Source organism: Dermacentor variabilis, chromosome 5, assembly GCF_050947875.1.
Source record: "Dermacentor variabilis isolate Ectoservices chromosome 5, ASM5094787v1, whole genome shotgun sequence".
NCBI lineage: Eukaryota > Metazoa > Arthropoda > Arachnida > Ixodida > Ixodidae > Dermacentor > Dermacentor variabilis.
The window spans coordinates 46,616,947-46,638,416 of NC_134572.1; the positions used below are offsets into that span (position 1 = coordinate 46,616,947).

Genomic DNA, 21,470 nt, shown 5'->3' on the forward strand with positions numbered 1-21,470 from the left:
AACAACCTTTATCGTTTATGTTGAGGTATACTGGTAGACGGTGGCACGATGGGTGCCACATAAGGAAGGGCAAGTAGCAGCCTATCATGACCGAAGTCACTCCTCTTGCGACCACATGATCAATGGTGCCCTGCGAACGTGCTGTTGATTCACGCCCGAATTTACAATGTCGAGTAGGTGCCAATACGTTGGCTTCACCCTCCCCAAAGTGCTATCAGAAGATCAATTTCTGATAACAATTTTGACTTCAGCACTAGAACACGCGTCTACAGATAGGTAAACGAAGTGCTGCTGACGAGAGCGGGTGGCACGTATTAAGGCGAAAACCGTAGATGGCTCATGGGTCGAAAAATTGATCGTCCGGCGTTATGACAGCAAAATTCAAGCGCACGCGCCAGTGTTCATAAATTTTAAAAAGAGCTTGAATACCTCTGTTCGCGTTGAACGGATGACCTAAACGATCAGTGTGGCCACGAAAGTTTCTGCGTGCGGTTTTCTCGGTTTTGTTGTGTACCCGTGTCCTATAACGTTTTGAGGAGTACAAGTAGGCCTGTGAGAAATGGAAATAAATCTGTTGTTGAAAGTTAGCCCTTCGTGTTTGTCCAATTTGCCTTCCCAAGTCCCTCTGATTATGCCTGCGCTATAAGAAAGTAGAAGGCACCCTATATACGAGCCAATGTAGCTACCCTCGTCCATTAAAGTATCAAAATAAAGAAAGAATTAATTCAGTGAACCTACGTATGAGTGTTAACGGCCATCATGGACTTGCCACGACCGTTCTAACCCACGCAGAACCAGTGGCGATGTCTAGGTGACAGAAAAGGAGAACAAGAGAAAACAAGCAAGAGGAAGTAACAACGCATTAGAATGAGAGTGTCAAAGTAATTTAAGGAACGTCTCGTGAGTGCGCAGGCTTTAGCGTTCATCCTCTTTAGCGCATGATAGTCAACTTCTTGCCTTTGTCCTTGATGCGGAATAAACCACCCAACGAAGACTCAGTGCTCCGAGCTCCGTTCCTGTGTACTGTCCTTTACTTGCCATTCTATTCCGATCACCCATTGAATTAGGAGTTACGTGTGCTTTATAGCTAGCTATGATATGACATAAAAGAAAAAGGTTCGATTCTGTGAATTTTCTTTGTTACGCAGAACAGACGTGCGCGCCCTGGCACTACTTTGTAGGTCTGTTAATGGATGCTACCCGGCCTACGTCGTAAGAAAAACGTAGCGGATCAATCCCGATGATGCTTCCAAATGAAAAAAAAAAGAAAGCCTCACTTTTCCGAAAGCAGGTCCACTCGGATGCCACAGCGAAAGAAGCGACGACTCGAAGTCTTTTCAAAATTTAGTCGTCTTATTCACGCCTACTGAATCACTGAGAATTCACGAGCCTTACTTACATAAGTACGGGTGAGGCCTTTGCCCTGCAGTGCGCGTAGCCAGGCTGCTGCTGCTGCTGCTGCTGCTGCTGCTGCTGATGATGATGATGATGATGATGATAATAGTGGCGATGATGATGACAACGACTTATGCAGCAGTATAATATAATGACATATAGCATGTGCAGATCACCAGTGTTGCCAGTGTCCCGAGGCTCTGCGAATGAACTTCAGCAAGAGCACGCTCACGCCCTCGTTTATTTCAGCATGAAACGCCGAGCGGCACTCGGCATCAACGAGAAAAAGCAAACTCAAACGAGATCGATAAGGCGATGCAAGAAGAGGGCGCGTGCAGTGCCATCTTCAGATGCTCAGCGTGTCGAAGAACTCGCCGACAGAGTCGCACTGCTGCAGGCGCCTCTGCAACATCAGCAGCTCCTCGACGAGACCGCGTTCTGCTCGGGCGCGGTGCTCGGGTACCTCGGAGCGCAGTTTGCGCACCACGCTGTCCACCACGGCACCAAGCCACGCCACGTTGCCTCTGAAGCGTTGTGCCTCGCTGCTGCAGTTCCACCGCGTAAGGCAACAAAGTGAAGACTGTGCGAGGTCCTTGAGTTCATCTGATTTCATACTGGCTAAATGAACCTCTTCGAGGTGCATTGCACTGCCGTATAATTGCTGTCCACTGTGCAGTGCACCTGAACGAAATGATCTAATGGCGTTAAATGACATGAAACAGCGAGGTGTAAGACTGGGCTCGTTGGTGAAACAAGCTTTAACAAGGACACCAGAGGGGAGAGAAGAGAGAACAGAGCGTTCACGTCCAACAGCTTATCGCTAGTTCTAAAGTCACACACTAGCACATCACCCATGCGCAGAACGCTACAACGAAACCACACAAAATTCAACGTGGTGATAGCCCGAGATATCTGATCTCCTTGTTAGTGAGCGCGACAAAGGCGATACTGACACACCCATTCTTTAAACATAACTGCTATGTTTGAAAGAATGAAAAAGCGGAAATGTTCAAGCGATCATTTTATGCGTGTAGGCCAGTACTATTTGGTTCGGGTGTTTACAATGACCTTACCTATAGCCACATAAAAGCTATTTATTGCCGTCGCAATAAAATGACTAAACATTCCTTTTGCATGAAAGTTGTCCTTTTATTGCGATAGCAGTTACATGGACACTCGAGGCGAATTTTCGCCGTCGGCGTTGTCTTGAAGCTGTCCATGTATTAAGGTATATATGTTATAAGCATATATGCATGCCGTACATGCAAAGTAGGTTTAGGGTGCTATACACTATTCCACCGCCAAAGTTGCTTAAAAGCAGGTATTACGTTCTTGGATGAATTATTCTACAGAACTTTGAGAATGGCGGCCCGCAAACAAACCTCACGATACCATAACATTCACCTCGCATGGATCTTATCTTAAATCTTCTCGCACCATTAAATATTAAAAGTACAAAACCATATCAGTGCTCAAACATGAAAGGGACGCCATATTACTGGCGTGACGTTTTTACGGGCAGCGTAGTTGCGCCACGTCTTTACACGCCTTTCACGGCGCGTTAAAGTTCCTATAGATTGCCAGAAATGTTGGCGCACCCACGGCGTATATAGCGACCGCGTTAGTCGGACCCGCTTGTAGTTAGAACATCGTCCAATGAGTTCAAGCTAAACCTTCCTATCGCAGTCGGTGCTTCGGCCGTCGAGAGAGACTGCCAATTTCTTCATCACACATTTTCTGCTGCGATGGCGACAGTGAACTATCATAAGTGACTTAGGAAACGGTCACCGTGAACACAGCGAGGGGCAGCGCATCGCCACGATCCGTTGAACTTGCAGTGTTGTTTCGTGCAAAAATTGCATGCAAGAGCACCCTCGCCTTTGCATGCGGAGCTCGCTGGTTTTGTCAAAATGTGCACCTGTGGTGAGAAGGGGCGTTGCTGAGAGAGCTCTTGACGCGCGGTGGCGAAGTTGGCGTGTCGTCTTCTTCTTTGGCTTCTGCAGAGAACGCAGTTTGAAACATGGAAAGGAATTGGACGTCAGTAGGCCTTTATAGTAGAGGTTTAGACTTGTATTATGCTTACACACAGAGACAAAGGCATTTACGTAGACAAAAACACGCGTAAGGGCTCACACATGCGAGCAACAAATAAACTTAAATGACAGCTGTGGCTTGGCGAATCCTATGCGAAGACCGCCATATACTGTAAAGTTCCGTTATTATGTCTGTCGACAGATAGATCCAACAGTCTTTAGAATAGCCTATGAACTTGAAACAAAGAAACCAGAAGTGTCGAAGCGATTAGATGTTTCAGGTCCTTATTTGCCTTGGTTATCTTTGTATAAGTGAGAAGTAGAAGCACGCGGGTGTCAGTAAATGTGCCTAAAGTGCGCGATTGGAATTTTTTTATGTCTTGAATTCGCACCAGCGATGAGCTCAGACTGGAGAAGCAATTAAGTGGACATACCCGTACACTACTTAAGATCACTGAACTTGTGCATACACGGTGTATTTTCGACGAGGGGGACGACAATGATGATGACTGCTAGGATGATTTTTATGCTTCTAACGGCAAGGATAACATGGCGTTTACTGCGATGACGCAGTGACAACGACAACTGCAATGTTAGTGTACTACATGGAAGATACCTTAGAACAATTTGTTCTCCGTCATTTAAAATCATGAAGAGTATACTTGTAGAAAAAACAAAAATGTTATTAAAATTAAGTTATTACAACAATAACATAATTAATTATAAATGATTTTCTGAGCGATCCACACCTGGAAACTCCCCAGCTCATAAAAAACACTACTGTATGCATAGGCTATGCATTACGTTTCCAGTAATTAAATAATCATGTCGAGGATTCAAATCAGCGTTGCATATTTATTGTCACGGGGTGATCCACCGAAAGGGGAGTTTATTTGCACTATATGCAAGAAGGCTAAAAATGTGACAGCAATAACAAAGATGGCGGACGATAGACATCACGTCGTCTTCCTCTTGTCCGCTCTACACCTCAGAGTCTTCTATCTCCGCAGGACGACTGGCTCATAACAATATAATACGCTGCAGCATTACAGCATCAAGCTTAGGTGACAACGCCCGTCGCGAACGCATATATTTTCTAGCACAGCGAAGCTCGAACAACGCTTATCGGCGCAAAAGAGTGCACATGCAAAGTTGTCTTGCCTGGTCCAAGCGCAAAGGACAAGCAACCAGCAACGTGCACCCTGAGGCCTGCGCTGTCGATGGTCAGCGGAGACCTGCCCGCCAGGTGGTACTCGAGGCTGGCCGCATCGGTCGTCGTCACCAGCAGCTTGTCGGGGTTGGTGCCAAGGTGCCGGAACCCCAGAGCACGCTCGGCCACCGCCATGCAGCACGACGCCTGCAGCACGAGGCTGCGGGCTTGCACTGCACTGCGCAGCTGCGTGTAGACGTGCAAGGAACCGCCTGAAAACCTTGCAATTGACGAGTAACAATAAAAGCGAACGCGTCAAAGTTCAGCCATAGTGAGGAGGAAGATATCGACCAGGTCAAGCACGTGCAGCTCTCGCGTGGCTGCACTTTGCACAAAACTGCTTCCAGGGCCACCAACTCGAGCCCAATAGGCAGTACAGCATGGAGGAGGAAATTCGTTCATTCACTGTAGTCGTATATGCGCAATGTGCCCAGGTAATTTTTTTTCTTCGTAATGGTCATTTCTTGTTCTTCAATGATGCTGGGACATAACGTATCTTTCTTTTTAATACAAGACGGAAGTCGCGCAGCTATATAGTGCTGCGCATTGCCAGCTTCGTTATATTCAATACACGTCGCAATAAAAACGTCCTCATGACAAGAACAGATTTATGTTGTGACAGTTACACGCCGTTTAAGATCTACATGAAAGAGAAAGGCTCAAGGATCGTCACACAGGGTCGGCGTATGTCTACGAAACTCACCGTTATCCGTGATAGTGGTTTTCCAGCGTAGCATAGCTCCAACACGATGAAATGACGCGTCAGGAAACATTGGTTCTTGCCTGAAAAATTAAGAAATCACTGGATTAGTAAACAGACTGCTGTCTTTGCCTCAGTTCATACAAAATCTTCACTGCTATAAGTCTAGCCGAAAATATTTTGCAAACTTGAACAGCTATATGCAAAGTTATCATGTCATAGAGTGTTCCGACGAATATGAAGGCACAAGTAAATGCAGCCGTGCATCTATTCAGAGCTGTTATGGGGAAAACAGGGGCTCACGTTCCTAAGCTGACAGGCGTTAATATAATTTTTTCCATAGCTCTTTACCGATACTCAAACAGGAAATATTAAACGGCAGTCAATTTGTCCGTGAAACATTTTGCCAAACTGGTATAAAAACGCTATAGTCTCTAAAGTCGGTTGCTGCTAACCATTCTAGCATCTCCTTGTTCCAGAGGGAGGGGAAGTTGAGCATTCAAGGTAACTATTCTTCTTTTTTTTTGCTAACGTTGCGAATTTTGTCGTATGATATATTGCGTGACAAACGATAGGTATTTGTCTAAGCTTGCGTTTACTGCGCCAGATAACTTTCTGGAACATGAGGCTGTGGGTGACGTCTGAGAGTATGGAAACTGTCCCTTAAACGCATTAATGATCGGTACTCGATAACTGAATGCTCGACCTCATTCAACGCTTCGTATCGGCTAGGTCTTCGCTCTGCAGAGTATCTATGGTGCGGTAGCTTTCGTTGTTGTTACCAGGCCTACGAGTCCTTAGGGAATGCGCAATCGCCAACTCGGGCAGATGCCACGGGTTGTGCGAAGCAGTAGGACGACGTTGGGCTTAAAATAAGGCATGAGCTCGCGAGCAAAAGTTTACACGGAAAGAGGAGACGTCAGTGATCGCACCTGCCTGGAAGTCCCTGGATCCGAGGCCATGGTCGCCACGCAGCAGCCACTTCGGGAACTGGTCAAACACACATGCGATCCTAGGGTGGATCGGTATCGCATAAATGATAACGAATATGCCGTGATGTGTCCAGCAACGCGTGCAAGAATTTTGTTCAACTTTTGAGAGGCAAGCCTCCTACCCGCTTACAGTGTTCCCAAGGCTGTTGCCACGTCATGAAAGGGACCAGTTCGACTCTAGGGTTACGTAAAGCTTGCTGGCTTCACCGAGCAACATGCGCAGTTCTTTGGTCACCTGACGCGGCTTTTGGATCTTGTGGGCGTACGAGGTGATTTTATATAGAAAGCGGAAATTTTATTACGTGTTCTGGCACTCATGAGTCATTTTGCATTGTCAAACTTTCAAGTGGTCCGACGTGGAGCATTTGCTAAGACGTGTAACAGTGACCGAAATCGAAATGACCAACCCCGAAATTACAGCCTTCATTGCTTGTATGGCTAGCGATGTATGGCATTACAATCAACGGTAACTATTCGTTTTGACTGATTTCGAAACCTTTCTTTGAAAAATTAATGATCTCCCAGAACATGTACGTTTTCAAAATACAAATTCTAGCAAAAGCAAGAACTGTGTTTTCGTTCAACGAAGCCACATGACTAGGTCGTTAGCTCTTCATCTGCCACGTGACTGCGGTCGACAAGTAGATTTAAATATTCGTACGTTGATTCTATGGTGCATAGCCTTAGTGGCAAGGTTCATTCTTTTAGGTAGTGCTTGATGCAGCAATATACCCCCGCTGATATAATAAATGGGCGAGCAAATAGACGTTGTGTGGTGGCCTTACAGGACACAGATACACATGGCTCCAAGCTAGAGCACATCCGTTGCATTAGCTGATGGAAACATGAACACCAAAACAAGAAGATCAATCACTAACCTTTGCGTTTCGACGAAGTTGGGCGTTCTGTAGCGTAGTCCATGCCTCAGCATGCTAAGTTTGCTGAAAAGTAGAACAAAACAAGATGGAATATCATAACTGGCGCATCTCAGGTGCTATTTTTCTGCGAGTCCTCGACAAGAAATATTGTGCGCAATTTTAATTTTCTTGCGTGCAGCTCCTTCAAGCAAGAATAGCTAATATTGTGAAAGACAGTGCAGTGAATATCTCTTTTTTGGTAGGGGGAGAGGGGGAGAGCGAGGCACCGAATTAGCGGCAGGGACATCTGTAACGGAGGGATTATCGCTGACTCGGGATAATCGCTTATTAAGACGAGCTGCAGCGCATAATGTTCAAAATAATTTATCTTGGGCACATGCTGCTATTGAGGAATTGAAGCAGTAGGCGCGCATTTAATTCAATGTCTATGCGCCCAAGCAATGATCGTCATCATCATCATCAGCAGCAGCAGCAGCAGCACCAGCACCAGCAGAAGCAGCCTATTTTCAAGTCGACTGCAGGACGGAGGCCGCTCCCTGCGATCCTCAGTTACCCCTGTCTTGCGCTAGGTGATCCCAACTTGAGCCCGAGTAATACGTCAACTTTAATTTGCTGAAGCCAACTCACACGCAGCACTCGATGGCTGCAGCGATGGCGTCGATCCGTTGCTCTGTGAAATCCCCCGTTACGGGAATCACCTTGAGGACTGTCCGCTTTCGCGGGGACGCCACATGGAAAACCTCGCTGTGGTGACCGTGGGAAAGCCACTTGGATCGATCCTGACATCTGCGTTACAAATGGCAGAGATGATAGCATGCAGCTCGCTTTCCTCGAAGCATGCCAATGATTCTGCTCGTAAAAGCACTGACCGATTAAACCAGATTTGAAAAAAAAAATGGGGGTTTGGCCGGAAGAGGGAAGCATTGGCAGTGATAGCGAGGTTTAGCGTTGCACTTAAACTCCTCGGACGGTGTAGCAACTGTGTGCGGGTGCAACATGGCTCGAAGCAGCACGCAAGGTGACTACTTTATGGCAGTAGGAACAGCGTCCTTACAGCTACCAGGCGTCTCACAATGCTAAGTCATGAGCGCCGCCAGTGGCGTTGCAGGTGTCGCACCGCCAAGCTGCTCGAGATGAGGTTGACGGGAAACCATAGAAATTAGTCAGCGAGAAACCTCCTTGGTCAGCGCACAGTGAAATATTAGTATCCACAGAGAGCACTGGAGCCGGTACCGGGGAGATTGCATCACTTTTAGATCTTGAGCCGTAATATTGTATAAAAATTTTGAAAGATTTGGGATAAAAAGCATACACACTGAGAATGAAATGTTTCAAAGCTGCTATTTGCGCTCAGCTGCATTGGCAAAATTCTGATGAATAAATCAGCTAAGACAATAAAACGTGATCAGAGTGGCATTCAGATTTGAATATTTTAGCATACATCTAGCATATATCGAACAAATTCATACGGACCAACTCTTCAACGCCGAGGCCGACGTCAACGTAATGATGAATGAATGTTTGGTTTTTAATGGCGCAAGGGCTAAGTATGGCCAAAGAGCGCCATGTCCATGATAATGAGTTCGCAGTATACTTAATGAGTTCTATAAAGTTGGAGTGATGTGGCTGTAAATGGGCCTTAAAGAATAGTCGCTCTAAAGTACGTAAAATCTGTATAATAAGATTATGGCGATGGCGTATGACGTGCGCTATGAACATTAAGGTGCATTTAAAAAGAATGATACGATGTGTAAAAATATATCAGGTTATAAGATTGGCTAGAGCACTACTGCCTCCTTAGAGCCCTTGAAACACAATGGTCTGGAGGCATGTGCTATGCAACACAATGATCGCAGCGGCATCCTTTGAAACGAGGATGTTCTACGAGTTTAATGGGCTTATGACATGTAGAACAACATCACTAAAGAAATTGAGGACTGCCTTGATGTTAAAAAGCGGTTCTCTGCCAAGAAACATAGCTGGGTGAAGAGGAATGTAGTAACGGTATGCAAGAGGAAAATGTTTCTCTCCGCTTCGGCTTTTCGGCACTCCAGGAGGACGTGGAGGACGGTAAGCCACAGATTGGAGGGTCATTTCCGGTGAGTAGAAAACTGTGGGTGCCAAATGTGTGTCCTATTCTGAGACGACAGAATAGGACATCTGTTCGGTGTGATTTTGTTACAGAGGGCCAGAATCCTAACTGTGGCTTTATCACGTGGAGCTTATTATTTGTTTCCACGTCCCACAGACGTTGCCAGTGGTTCCGTAGTTTCCTCCGTAAGAAGGGTTTCAGATCTGTGACAGGGACTGCAGCGGTGGGATTACCAGAATGAGATGCAATTGACGTGGCCATCTGGTCCGCCAGAACATTACCTTCGATGCCCCTATGACCTGGCACCCAGCATATGACATGCTGGTTACCTATATATGCTTTACACAGAACGGAATAGAGTTCATTAATTACCGGATTTTTGGGGTTACAGAATGACCATCAAGGCCTTCACAACACTAAGGGAGTCCGTATATATAACTGATTTCTGGAGTTTTGATTTCCTGATATGCTTCACAGCCGACAATAGTGCGTAGGCCTCAGCCGTAAGGATATTAGTTTCCGGATGCAGTACATCGGATTCCGAGAAGGATGGACCGATGGCTGCATAGGACACCCCGTCGTGTGACTTTGATGCGTCTGTGTAGGACTCCGTGCTCCACGTCGGCAGTGTAATTTCGCCAGGTGTGCCCATATAATTGCTCTCGCAAAAGAAACGTCGACATGACGCATTAATATCTGCCTGAGCGTTTAACTTCATTTAAATCATGTTGATAAAATCAACGCCATTTTCGTTGCTTGCGAAAGTGACAAATTTTGCGAGCTTACTGGCACCCGCTGTAGCATTCCTCAAGCAGAGGAAGAGAAAATATTAGGTTCGACTGTTTCTTTGCTTCTAAAATTCCTCAATTCATTTTAGCTTTCCGTTATGTCGACACAATGAAGCGAAGCTATCTCGGCATCGTCCTCCGTACTGCACTTACCCGTTGGGCAGGAAAGTAAGGAAGGTGAGGGGCGTGTCCTGGTTGCACAGATCCAACAGCCGGCTGGGGAACACATCGGCGGGCTGTACAAAAGAGGCGGCGCCGTCGAAGAAAAAAGAAATACAGGATGTTGCACTTAAACAGGGCCCCAAAAGTTTCATCTACTTTAGGTAAAATCTCAGGACAGTGAACGTTCTACATTAGACGTTGTAGTCAACGAGAAAGAACTACCACAAAGTACAAAGCATTAAGGATAAGGGAGCCCAGAGACAGTACAGGGATATTTGTGCGTGACTAATATTGCTATCGGAACTAATTGTCGCGTTACCTTTCTTTGGCCTAAATACACAAATGTGCATTCACGTGGCACAAATGCATGCACACCACAGGATGAGACCGAAATACGCCAGATTGTTGCACCGTTGCTTTCAAATTAAAATACAGATCATTATGTGCGTCGATTCAGGGTACTACCACCCAAGTTATACTTACTCGTTGTACAGCCTGTTCGCTCTTGCAGTCTCCTTCTGCTGGCTCTGAAAACGAATACAAATTGTACATGCAGGTTCAGAGCACACGCTGCAATCTGTGTGAAGCGAAGCTTTCGTCATGAATTTAATTAACAACAACAAAATACGATTTTTACTCCGTGTTTAAGAAAGAAAGGTCTGTTCTGAAAATAAATCCTGAATTATTGCCAGCGTGAGAACAAGTATCCATAGAGTTTGACGTAATAGTTCTGCGGAAACCCGCAAGGTGGGGAGGAGCGCTGCAATACGATAGCGCATGAGCGCAATCACGTGGTTTTATTTCATACTTCGCGGGCTCTCTTTAAACGCCTAAAAATATGGCCGCGCAGCATGTACGTTGCCACACAAAAATTGAATCGGCCGTTTCTGAACCTCCTCTGCAACGCAATGAAACGCACTTGGCCCTAATGTGAATATTAAACATTTTGCACAATGCATCTCAGTTAATTAACTAATTTAGCGGAATATAAAAAAAACATACTGTAAGAAGCGCCACATGACAGCAAACCATATGCCGTTGGTTTCATTCAACAGCGGCTGACCACTTCATTTAAATCCTTGGCACAAGTTACGTGCGATACCCTGTATATGCACACTTTTGGTGACCACGTACAGGTTACTACAACGTTATGAGGGCAAGGATGAAGTGACTTTCACAAATACGCTTTCTTTTATTTCTTAGGTCGCATCATCGTAACGGCACCGTCTCAGTTAAAGAGGTTTCGCAGACGAGACTATTGTGAAAAAGTGCACATTGTCAACGGAGTGCCCCTTTTATACGCTAGAACGGCGACGTAGTGATTCCCTGTGGAAATCAACAAATCACAATACTGTCGAGCCTAAAAAAAATATTCTGAAGATGTTGAGCACTTTGAAGCCGGTTGAAAGCATGCACTTCGCTAACTTCGTTTTGAAAGAAGCAACAGAGTAAGATAAAGTGCAATTTGTCACAGGAAAGCAAAGAAAAAAGGTGAATGTTGTGAAAGCGTGGAAGAAGCGAGCGTGTGAAAAGAGTTTGGAGCGGCTACAGTTGTTTCTCCCTTTCTAAGCCCGAGTGATATGCAAGATATCAAATATACTCACATTGATATTACTCGAAATAGGTGGAAAATCACTGGAAGCGACATGCATTAGCGAACACACACCGCGCAGGCCTCTTTTCGCTAGCCAGGAAGGTTCCCCGCACAAACAAGTGACACTTTCTCGAGCAATATTGCCGAAGGCGCCAGAAAGAACTCAAGGTTATCGCTTAGCATACCTATTATAACACCTGAATTATATACAAAAGGGGACTATAAGAGAGTAAAAACAAAATGGCGCTCTAATACCCTCCGGATCCGACCAGCTGGTTGCCCTTCCTTCGACACCGATCTCGGATAAAGTGCTGATCTCCAAGGCGATGTCGTGCACAGAACCAGCAGAGCGTTCGGGTGGACGTCGTCGTCCCGCTCCAGTGCCGCGTGCGTTGTTGCCGTCAATGGCCGTTTCCTCTTCATCATCGCTGTACTCCTCGACGGCCGATCCTCTTTTGCCGAGTAGCGGTCGCCGGTCGAGCAGAGCGTACGACTCGCCGTACATCCCGCTCCTGGCGTCGGAGCCGCGACGGCCGCCGTACAGGACCATGAGGGTAACCAGTACGACTACGCCCGTCAGCACGCAACAGCACGCTACATAAAAAATGAGCTGTAAGAGACAGACGAGAAGGGAAGAATGGCTTGAAGGGAGGAGCTTTATGGAACAACGAGGCAAGGCTTGCATGCCGGCTAACGTCAAGATACACGTCATTTATAATTGCTGAAATGTGCGGTAGGTGTATAGCTTAAGCTCGTAATCATGCCACAGTGGGCGAACGCGTCAATGTTGTTGCCGTCAATGGCCGTTTCCTTTTCATCAATGCTGTACTCTTCGACGGCCGATCCTCTTTTGCCGAGTAGGAAGGAATCCGAATTGGATGATTCAGAGTAAGCAAAGTGACGTCGAGAAGGAAACGCCACATGTCGATGTGTCTTAAGCTGCCCTGACTCCAAATTTAACCTACAAGCAACTAATACGAACTAGCCAGTCAGAAGTAGTTAATCTTGCTGTGCACATAAGTGGGCATGCCTTTCTCGCGTTTTAGGCTTCGGTATTAACACTGGCAGTTTTAAGCTCCAGCTCACTTTTATGACAGCATTCACGTACATCTCCCCCCCCCTCTTCCACCCGCACTTTGACACTACTTGTTTCACCAATCATACTTCTATTTACCTATGCATTTTATTTTCTCGCCACCTCGCCGCGACATTCCAGTGGCTATGATGTTGCGCTGTTCCATACCGGCCGGCGAGGCCACATTTCGATGATGTCGAAATGGGGCAATGTGTGATTGACAAACTTCAGCCGGTCACCCTGACATCAAGTAAAGATTAAACATATTGCTACAGACCTTGCACATATTCAATGATTACGTGTAAGCTCTGTAGTACATAATCATAGCAGCCCGCAGGTAAGAGCGCCAACAAGCCCAGAGAGCGGTTCGTCTCCAATACCTGGTGATCCTGCATAAACTGGAGCACCTTGACACGCACGTCCGAACTAGAATCATCGGCAGCACGGCGGTTATCAACAGCCACACGATCCTGTCGTCCGCTTCTGTTGCCAAGAAGCAACCAGATAGGCTTTAGCGGTCGCATTCGAGACGGCAAGAGACTGCGGCTAGTTGCATTGCTTCTGCCGCCGCCCGCACGAAGCTGACGAGCTTGCTCAGATCTCAGGCGCTCCACGAAGCGGTAGGTGTCGTAGTCTGGTAGATCCGAGAACTGCCTCGTGAAAGGCGGCATCGTTGTGCTGTGCGTACGCGATGAAGGCGCACGGGCTGAGCTCAGGGCCACCAGATAGATCAGCGGCAGCATCGCGACCACCGGAGACATCTCGACTTGCGCGAGAGGCGTGGCACTGGGAAAGCCGGGATTTAAAAGTTGACGGCCAGGACAAAACGGTGGCCGGAACCACAGCCGCAAGCGAAGGGTGCTTCTTCTACTTCTTCCTCTGTTAATGGCTCGCACTTGTTCGAAGTAATGATGCTGATGATGCTGACAGCACACAATTTCGTTAATATACCAACTATCTTTGCTTTCGAGCGAAGTTTGATGGTAAGCGTAATGCTAAAGGATTGGGGACGCTATAGAGCTCGAAACTCCCTTTACACAGGTGCAGTGTAAAATGAACGCATGTCAATATCTGCATCAAATGTTTACTGTTTTTAGCAAAAGTGAGGCGATGCCGTCATCTGCGAAGTAAGTGTTTCTGAGCCAATCCTGCTTGCAGCAGGTCACTCATAAACGAAGGTACTTAAGTTTCCAACATTGAGCGAGAACTAACTTCTTGCATGTATCAATGCTGCTTATGGTATATGAAATCTACGTTGCACATGCGTTGTGAGTTCACATCCAAAACATTGATGAGTTACGCTCAGCCAAACAACTATTAGAAACTTTATTAAATAGACGAAACTTTATTGAAGACAGGTGACACTAGTTTTGGCAGTAGACTTGGCTTTCGCATCACTCAAAGAAAAAAAATCCTAAATATGTACCTCTAGCAGTTCACCGCGTCAACTACACCGCTTCGCCGGCTCAGCTTCTGTGCAACTTTTATTAGGCGGTCAGTGTAACCCTTACTCCAGTAACACTTAAACCAGTTAGTGCAACCGGGGATGCACCCAGAGATGGTCAGAAAGTTAACTGCTTTAAATAAATTTTTCTTTTCCTCAGACGACTTAGTATGACAAGCGCTGCCATTAAGTCAAGGCAGGATTTTGTGTCATTACATGCTGCAAATGGTGGCACGTTTAATTGGTCAATCGAGCTGACCACCGAATTTGTACACCACCTCAGTTCGAGTATCACGTTAAAGCTTTATTACATTGAAGTGTTTCTAAAGAACAGAGTGCGTTCGACTTCGAGGACGTGGGGAGCTTGGTGAAGCTATGGGTTTCGCCGACGCCGAAAAGCAGCAGGTGTTCTGTCCGAGGACGAGCTTCTCTCCGTCCGCGAGTTCTTCCGGCAGTTCCTGGTTCAGGGTTTCCGGTAGCGGAAACGTCAGCATAGCCAGCAGGAAGGACATCGTTCCCATAACCACGAGTGGCATGGACCGCCCAAAATACGTCTGGTGGGGAAAGTACGCATGTACACGACGCTCAGATCAGCGAGAAATAAAACATGTAAAGATAATAACTGCATAAAAGCAAAAGAACGGAAACATTTAAAAAGAATAACCGTATATAGCAACGCGCCCGCGTGATCAGAATACGGAAGCGAGCTTAGGACATATATGAGACCATTCTGCGAATGCGTTCCAGTCAGCCACTAACGTTATAAACTGTTATCGAAGTTTAAAAAAGAATAAGCTAATCCTTGCTCAACGTTATAACAGTAATAATACTTCGTTGTTTTGGAGAAAGCACTGTTTAAACAGACCGTTCGTTTGATGCGGCCAATCTGTGCGCCTTTAGGACAGCAGCCCTCCGATACAAACCTAAAATAAAAACAAGCTCTACAACATCGGGAACGAGCTCAGCCATCGCTCATGAGCCGCGAAACACTAAGAGGTTGCACATTCATGGTAGCGAGCGGCGTTATTGCTGGCACATCAATTCCTTGCTCTCAAAAAAATTTTTTTTCAAGTGAAATAGTTCAAGAGCGCGTGGATACTTTTCAACCCTGCCAGAACTGGCTGTAACATAGCGGCAGTGTGTGTCCAGTAATATGGAAAGTTGAGCTAGTGGGTGATTAATCCTCCTACCATGGTGGTGAAGCACCGCACTGACGAGGACTATGCGAACACACACACACACACACACACACACACACACACACACACACACACACACACACACACACACACACACACACACACACACACACACACACACACACACACACACACACACACACACACACACACACAATGGCGTATACACACACACAATGTCGTATACACACACACAATGTCGTATACACACACTGCCGTGTATTATTGTGTGTCTTCGCCTTGTCTTTGTCAGTGCACTGTTTCCCCACCGAAGTTTTTGTCACTGCGACAAACTTAATAACGCGCTCAGCACCATCTCGCATTCTAAGGCGAAGGATCTCGTCGTACTGTACGAAACCAGGCTTTCATGGCCGAAAAACGCAACAGAGGCTCGCATATATACCACGAAGTTTCGCTTACATCCACAACTTTGAAAGAAAAATAGTACCAATACATATTTATGAATATTTCTAGCAAGTAAGCGTTACTCCTTCGCTTAAGGACACTTAAGCGGTAATTATTTTGCTTTAAAATATTCAACCAGTCATTTGGAGCTTTAGCCTTAGTCATAAGCCGGTGTGCCTTGCACTGGCGGTTGCGGTTGATCTTATACGATATACGATCCCATACACAGCTCCACTTCGTGAAGTGAAGCGCGTCAAGATTTGTGAAAAACATTTTTTAGTTAAATATTCTAGTGCGGCTATATTGCATGTGTCCTCAGCAATCATCGCGGGTGTTCACTGCCACATTTCCGACAATCACAGAAGGCACACTACCGTTTTGGACACTTGGTGGGAGTCGAACCCACGACCTTTGATGTTAATTACGGCAAAGTTAATTAAGGCACACCTCATTGCGACAGAGTTAATTAAGGCACTCAAATCCAACCCCCGACCTTTAGTGGAAGTCGGACCCACGACTTTTGGTGTTAGTTAAGGCGAAGTTCAGACACAGTTAATTAATATAGGGTTAATTAATGCACTCGAACCCACGGCCTTTGATGGGATAAAAGAATCATCATCAGCAGCAGCGTGGTTACGCCCACTGCAGGGCAGAGGCCTCTCCCATACTTCTCCAACAACCCCGGTCATGTACTAATTGTGGCCATGCCATGCCTGCAAACTTCTTAATCTCATCCGCCCACGTTACTTTCTGCCGCCCCCTGCTACGCTTCCCTTCCCTTGGGATCCAGTCCGTAACCCTAAATGACCATCGGTTATCTTCACTCCTCCTTACATGTCCTGCCCATGCCCATTTCTTTTTCTTGATTTCAACTAAGATGTCATTAACTCGCGTTTGTTCCCTCACCCAATCTGCTCTTTTCTTATCCCTTAACGTTACACCTATATCATTCTTCTTTCCATAGCTCGTTGCGTCGTCCTCAATTTGAGTAGAACCCTTTTCGTAAGCCTCCAGGTTTCTGCCCCGTAGGTGAGTACTGGTAAGACACAGCTATTATATACTTTTCTCTTGAGGGATAATGGCAAGCTGCTGTTCATGATCTGAGAATGCCTGCCAAACGCACCCCAGCCCGTTCTTATTCTTCTGATTATTTCTGTCTCATGATCCGGATCCGCCGTCACTACCTGCCCTAAGTAGATGTATTCCCTTACGACTTCCAGTGCCTCGCTGCCTGTTGCAAATTGCTGTTCTCTTCCGAGACTGTTAAGCATTACTTTAGTTTTCTGCAGATTAATTTTTAGACCCACTCTTCTGCTTTGCCTCTCCAGGTCAGTGAGCATGCATTGCAATTGGTCCCCTGAGTTACTAAGCAAGGCAATATCATCAGCGAATCGCAAGTTACTGAGGTATTCTCCATTAACTTTTATCCCCAATTCTTCCCAATCCAGGTCTCTGAATACCTCCTGTAAACACGCTGTGAATAGCATTGGAGATATCGTATCTCCCTGCCTGACGCCTTTCTTTATTGGGATTTTGTTGCTTGCTTTATGGAGGACTACGGTGGCTGTGGAGCCGCTATAGATATCTTTCAGTATTTTTACATACGGCTCGTCTACACCCTGATTCCGTAATGCCTCTATGACTGCTGAGGTTTCGACAGAATCAAACGCTTTCTCGTAATCGTAATAGGAAGTAACAACTCATTCGAATGAGAATTTCAAGTAATTTAGTGACTATCTCGAGAGCGCGCAGGCCTTCGCATACATGCTCTATGACGTGTGCTAAAGTGACCGTCAACTTTTCTATCGCTCTATCTTCCTGTCTTGCTGCGCACCACATATCCTGTGGAAGCTTAGCACGCTCAGGGTTTTACAGGGATTCCCCGATTGCTAGCGCTGCTACTGGCTATTTCTTCTCTACACGCGGTACGTTTGTGGCGCGGAAGCGCCATGGCTCTGACGTCATCTCCACTGCCGAGGAATATTGATTCATCTGATAAAGGCCCATGGGCTTTTGTTTCAGTTTTTGTCTACATGACGTACATCAGTGCAATACTTTGCGCACACGATCGCTACCATGTAATCTACGCACCGCGCTTGAATCACTGAAATGCCCAAATCTTGTGAGCGACCGTTTAGGATCAAACGCGCAAAGTGCCCGCACTTACCAGCTGCATGACTTGCGAGCTGAGGAACCTTCCGACCGAGCCCCATGCCTGCCTGATGGCCATGGCCTGCGACCGAACCACGGTCGGATACACCTCAGCTGCGTGCAGATAAGCCACGTCGTACGCCATGGTCAGTGCCAGTCTGGCCACCATGGACACCGCAGTGGCGCAAAGGACGGCGTCTGCGACACGACAAGTTGGCGGTGAGTCCGCACTGAGCAGCGTGAACTTTCATGAAGCTGAAAGCTATGTGGGTGCATCTGCGGTGCAAGGCTGGTGTTTTCAATACTCGCGAATTGGGAAAGTTCTAACGAATTACTTCTGTATAACCTTCGGCAGGCCACGCTTACAGTGAATAATCTTTGCAAACAATAACAATGCAAAGTGAACAACACTTTGCATTGTTGTGAACGCAGAATAAATTATGGATCTGGAACTTCCAACAGACGCGACGTATAGGCTAACGCATTATTCTCGCATTTACTGCTAAATCACCACGGAATTTTTAGTCGCGTCGTCGTAAATTCTGTTACGATGACAATACGTCGAAAACGCCCGATGATTATATATATATATATATATATATATATATATATATATATATATATATATATATATATATATATATATATATATATATATATTGCTACATCCTATATGGTCACTGCGGGTATGTGCCAGGCGATGAGAACGACGCTGAAGTAGCGCGCGAGTGGAAAAACAGAGACGACAACGACGTCGCGTTGACGGCTCTGCTAAAGTGCTTCCATACGTCCTCTACGCCGGCTTTCCCGTCTTCTACTAGGCTGCGACACTGGTGGAGGTGCGGGGTAGGATTGCCTCATGCTCGGCACCCCTTCGCGGAGCCATACCTCGAAAACGGAATCACCTTCGTTCGTCGAAACTCCTGTTCACCGGTACAGTCGCCGCCTGCTAGGCCTGACGCCCGAGTTCAACCCTTTGCAGGACCCCGCTGGAACGCGTCTACCTACTTCCGCCATGGCTACTGCAACTCCATCGCAGGTGACGCTGCAGAATCCTAAGATACCAGAAAGCTTCCATGGCGACGCTTTTGAAGATGTCCAACATTGGCTTGACCAATTTGAGCGTGTCGCCAGTTATAATGACTGGGGCTCCCAGCAAAAGCTGTCTAATGTCTACTTCGCGCTTCAAGACAGCGCGCGGACGTGGTTTGTGAACCGGGAGCGAAGTTTGACCACATGGGATGCCTTCCGCACCCAGCTGCTAGACACGTTCACTAGTACCGACAGAAGAGACACTGCGCAGCGCCCACTCGAATCCCGTATTCAAAAACCAAACGAGAGCGTAGCCATGTATGCAGAAGATATGACCCGCCTTTTCCGCAGAGCAGACCCTGAGATGGCCGAAGAAAAGAAGTTACGCTATCTCTTGCGCGGAGTAAAGGAGGAACTGTCTGCCGGACTCGTGAGGAATCCACCGACGACAGTGGTCGAATTCACCAAGGAGGCTACCGCTATAGAACGGGCACTAAAGCAACGGTACCGCCAATATGATCGCGCGAACTCACCGGTGAATGCTTCAGTTCTATCTGAGAGCTACGGCACGTCTCTGCGTGAAGTCATCCGGGAGATTGTGCGAGAGGAGATCCGGCAGCTCGGGATTTCTCCTATGGCACCAGCGGTGGCTTCTGTCGCTGATATCGTTCGGGAGGAAGTTCGACAGGCCTTTTCGTCCTCCGACCGGCAGGCGGTGCCGCGACGGCTAACCTACGCGGAAGCTGTCTGTCGTCCACCTCCCGCGACTTCGATGCTGCTGACACCGTCGACCACTACGACGCAGCCAGCACCGCCACCCCCGACGCCATATTTTCGCCAGTCACAGCCGCCGCCAGCTATGCCGTATCGCCACCAGCCGATTGCTGCGCCTCGGTCTTACGGCGAATCCCCTGTGGGCTACCCGCTTCGAAAGACCGATTTGTGGCGCACCGCTGACCGCCGGCCGCTGTGCTTTCATTGCGGCGAAGCTGGACATGTTCATCGCGCGTGCCGCTACCGCGCAGCCGGGTATCCACGGTTTCCCAACTGCAATTACCCTGTGTTTGATGCTGCACGTACCTGCGACGACAATTCTACAAACTTTCGGCCAAAAGGTTCAGCGACGCCTCGATCACGTTCCCCTTCTCCGGCTCGTTATACCCCACCGACCCGTCGCGATTTTTCTGACGCCTCTAGGGGCAGGTCCCCTAGCCCACGCCGGGGAAACTAGAAGCAGCGACCTCCGGGGGTGAGGTTGCAAACCGTCTAGCTTTCCAAGAGCCCCCATCACCGACGACCGACGACTCTAAAACTCCGACGTCTCCAGCCGCACCCCCTGTAACCGATGCCGTCAGCGCCGATCTTGTCGTTTTCATTGACGGCCACCAAGTGGCCGCTCTCGTCGATACTGGTTCGCATTTTTCGATAATAAGTCAAACGCTGGCCGACAGGTTGAGAAAAGTGAAGACGCCGTGGACCGGGCCCAACATCAGAACTGCCGGCGGCCAGTTGATGACGCCGATCGGAAAATGCACAGCCAGGATAGTAATCGCCGGTGAAACCTTCGTCGCCACCCTCGTCATTCTCTTTGAGTGCTGCAAGGAACTTATATTGGGCATGGATTTCTTGAGAGAGTACGGTGCAGTGATTAATGTCCGTGACCTCGTCGTCACATTTTCTACGAGCTCAGACGACGTCGACTCCGCGGAACACCAGCGACCCCGCTTACGTATCGCCGACGACGACGTCACGCTTCCGCCGCGAAGCTGTGCCCTCGTACCTGTTATCTGCGACAACTTGAACACCGGGACTGGTGTCGCTGAACACATCGACGCACTGGTACTGAGTCAAGGCGTTTCCATCGCCAGGGCCGTAATTAACGTACACGACGGACGTGCTGAACTCCTACTGACGAATTTTACCAGGGAACGTCGACACATTGTTAGAGGCACGGCTGTTGCGTACTTCGACGAATTTACCTCAATACAAGACTGCCTCTCAGTGGAGCACGTGACGGCCACCGTGGCCATGCCGGCCCCTGTGGTTGATATCAGTCCCACCTTGTCACCCGTCGAACGTAACAGCCTTCTTGAGCTCATCGATGAGTTCACGAAATGCTTTTCATCTACGTCACGAGTCAGCCAGACACCGCTCACTAAGCACCGTATTGTCACCGAAGCCGACGCCAGACCAATTCGGCAGCATCCTTACCGTGTGGCACCGAAAGAGCGCGAGGCGATACAAACGCAAGTGAAGACGATGCTTGAGGACGGGGTTATTCGGCCATCTAAGAGTCCTTGGGCATCGCCTGTCGTGTTGG

At 47.5% G+C, this 21,470-nt stretch overlaps 2 protein-coding genes across 2 annotated transcripts in view; both read right to left on the reverse strand.

Annotated features, from left to right (window-relative positions):
- Positions 1 to 1,741: 1,741 nt before the first annotated feature.
- LOC142583518 (uncharacterized) lies at positions 1,742 to 13,680 on the reverse strand. Its single transcript, XM_075694007.1, has 11 exons — positions 13,300 to 13,680; positions 12,100 to 12,454; positions 10,734 to 10,777; positions 10,242 to 10,324; positions 7,836 to 7,994; positions 7,209 to 7,271; positions 6,271 to 6,350; positions 5,342 to 5,421; positions 4,590 to 4,824; positions 3,314 to 3,392; positions 1,742 to 1,940 (listed from the first exon to the last, which is right to left on the reverse strand). The coding sequence occupies exons 1-11, from the start codon at positions 13,678 to 13,680 to the stop codon at positions 1,742 to 1,744; spliced, it is 1,758 nt and encodes a 585-aa protein (XP_075550122.1).
- A 705-nt stretch (positions 13,681 to 14,385) lies between these two features.
- Positions 14,386 to 21,470, reverse strand: part of LOC142582527 (organic cation/carnitine transporter 2-like) — a 35,518-nt gene continuing 28,433 nt past the window's right edge. Inside the window, exons 10-11 of the mRNA XM_075692354.1 lie at positions 18,135 to 18,316; positions 14,386 to 14,917 (exon numbers count right to left, since the gene is read on the reverse strand). Coding sequence (XP_075548469.1) covers positions 14,687 to 14,917; positions 18,135 to 18,316 — 413 coding nt within the window. The 3' untranslated portion in view covers positions 14,386 to 14,686. The remainder of the gene's footprint in view (positions 14,918 to 18,134; positions 18,317 to 21,470) is intronic.

Excerpts from the sequence above, each read along its gene's own strand:
- LOC142583518 (XM_075694007.1), bottom strand. The coding sequence starts at position 13,680 with ATGTCTCCGGTGGTCGCGATGCTGCCGCTGATCTATCTGGTGGCCCTG. Across the intron at positions 7,995-10,241 it reads CTTACTTTCCTGCCCAACGG|ATGTCAGGATCGATCCAAGT; the intron begins GTAAGTGCAGTA and ends TTTGTAACGCAG. Across the intron at positions 1,941-3,313 it reads AACGCCCCTTCTCACCACAG|CAGCGAGGCACAACGCTTCA; the intron begins GTGCACATTTTG and ends GTGGAACTGCAG.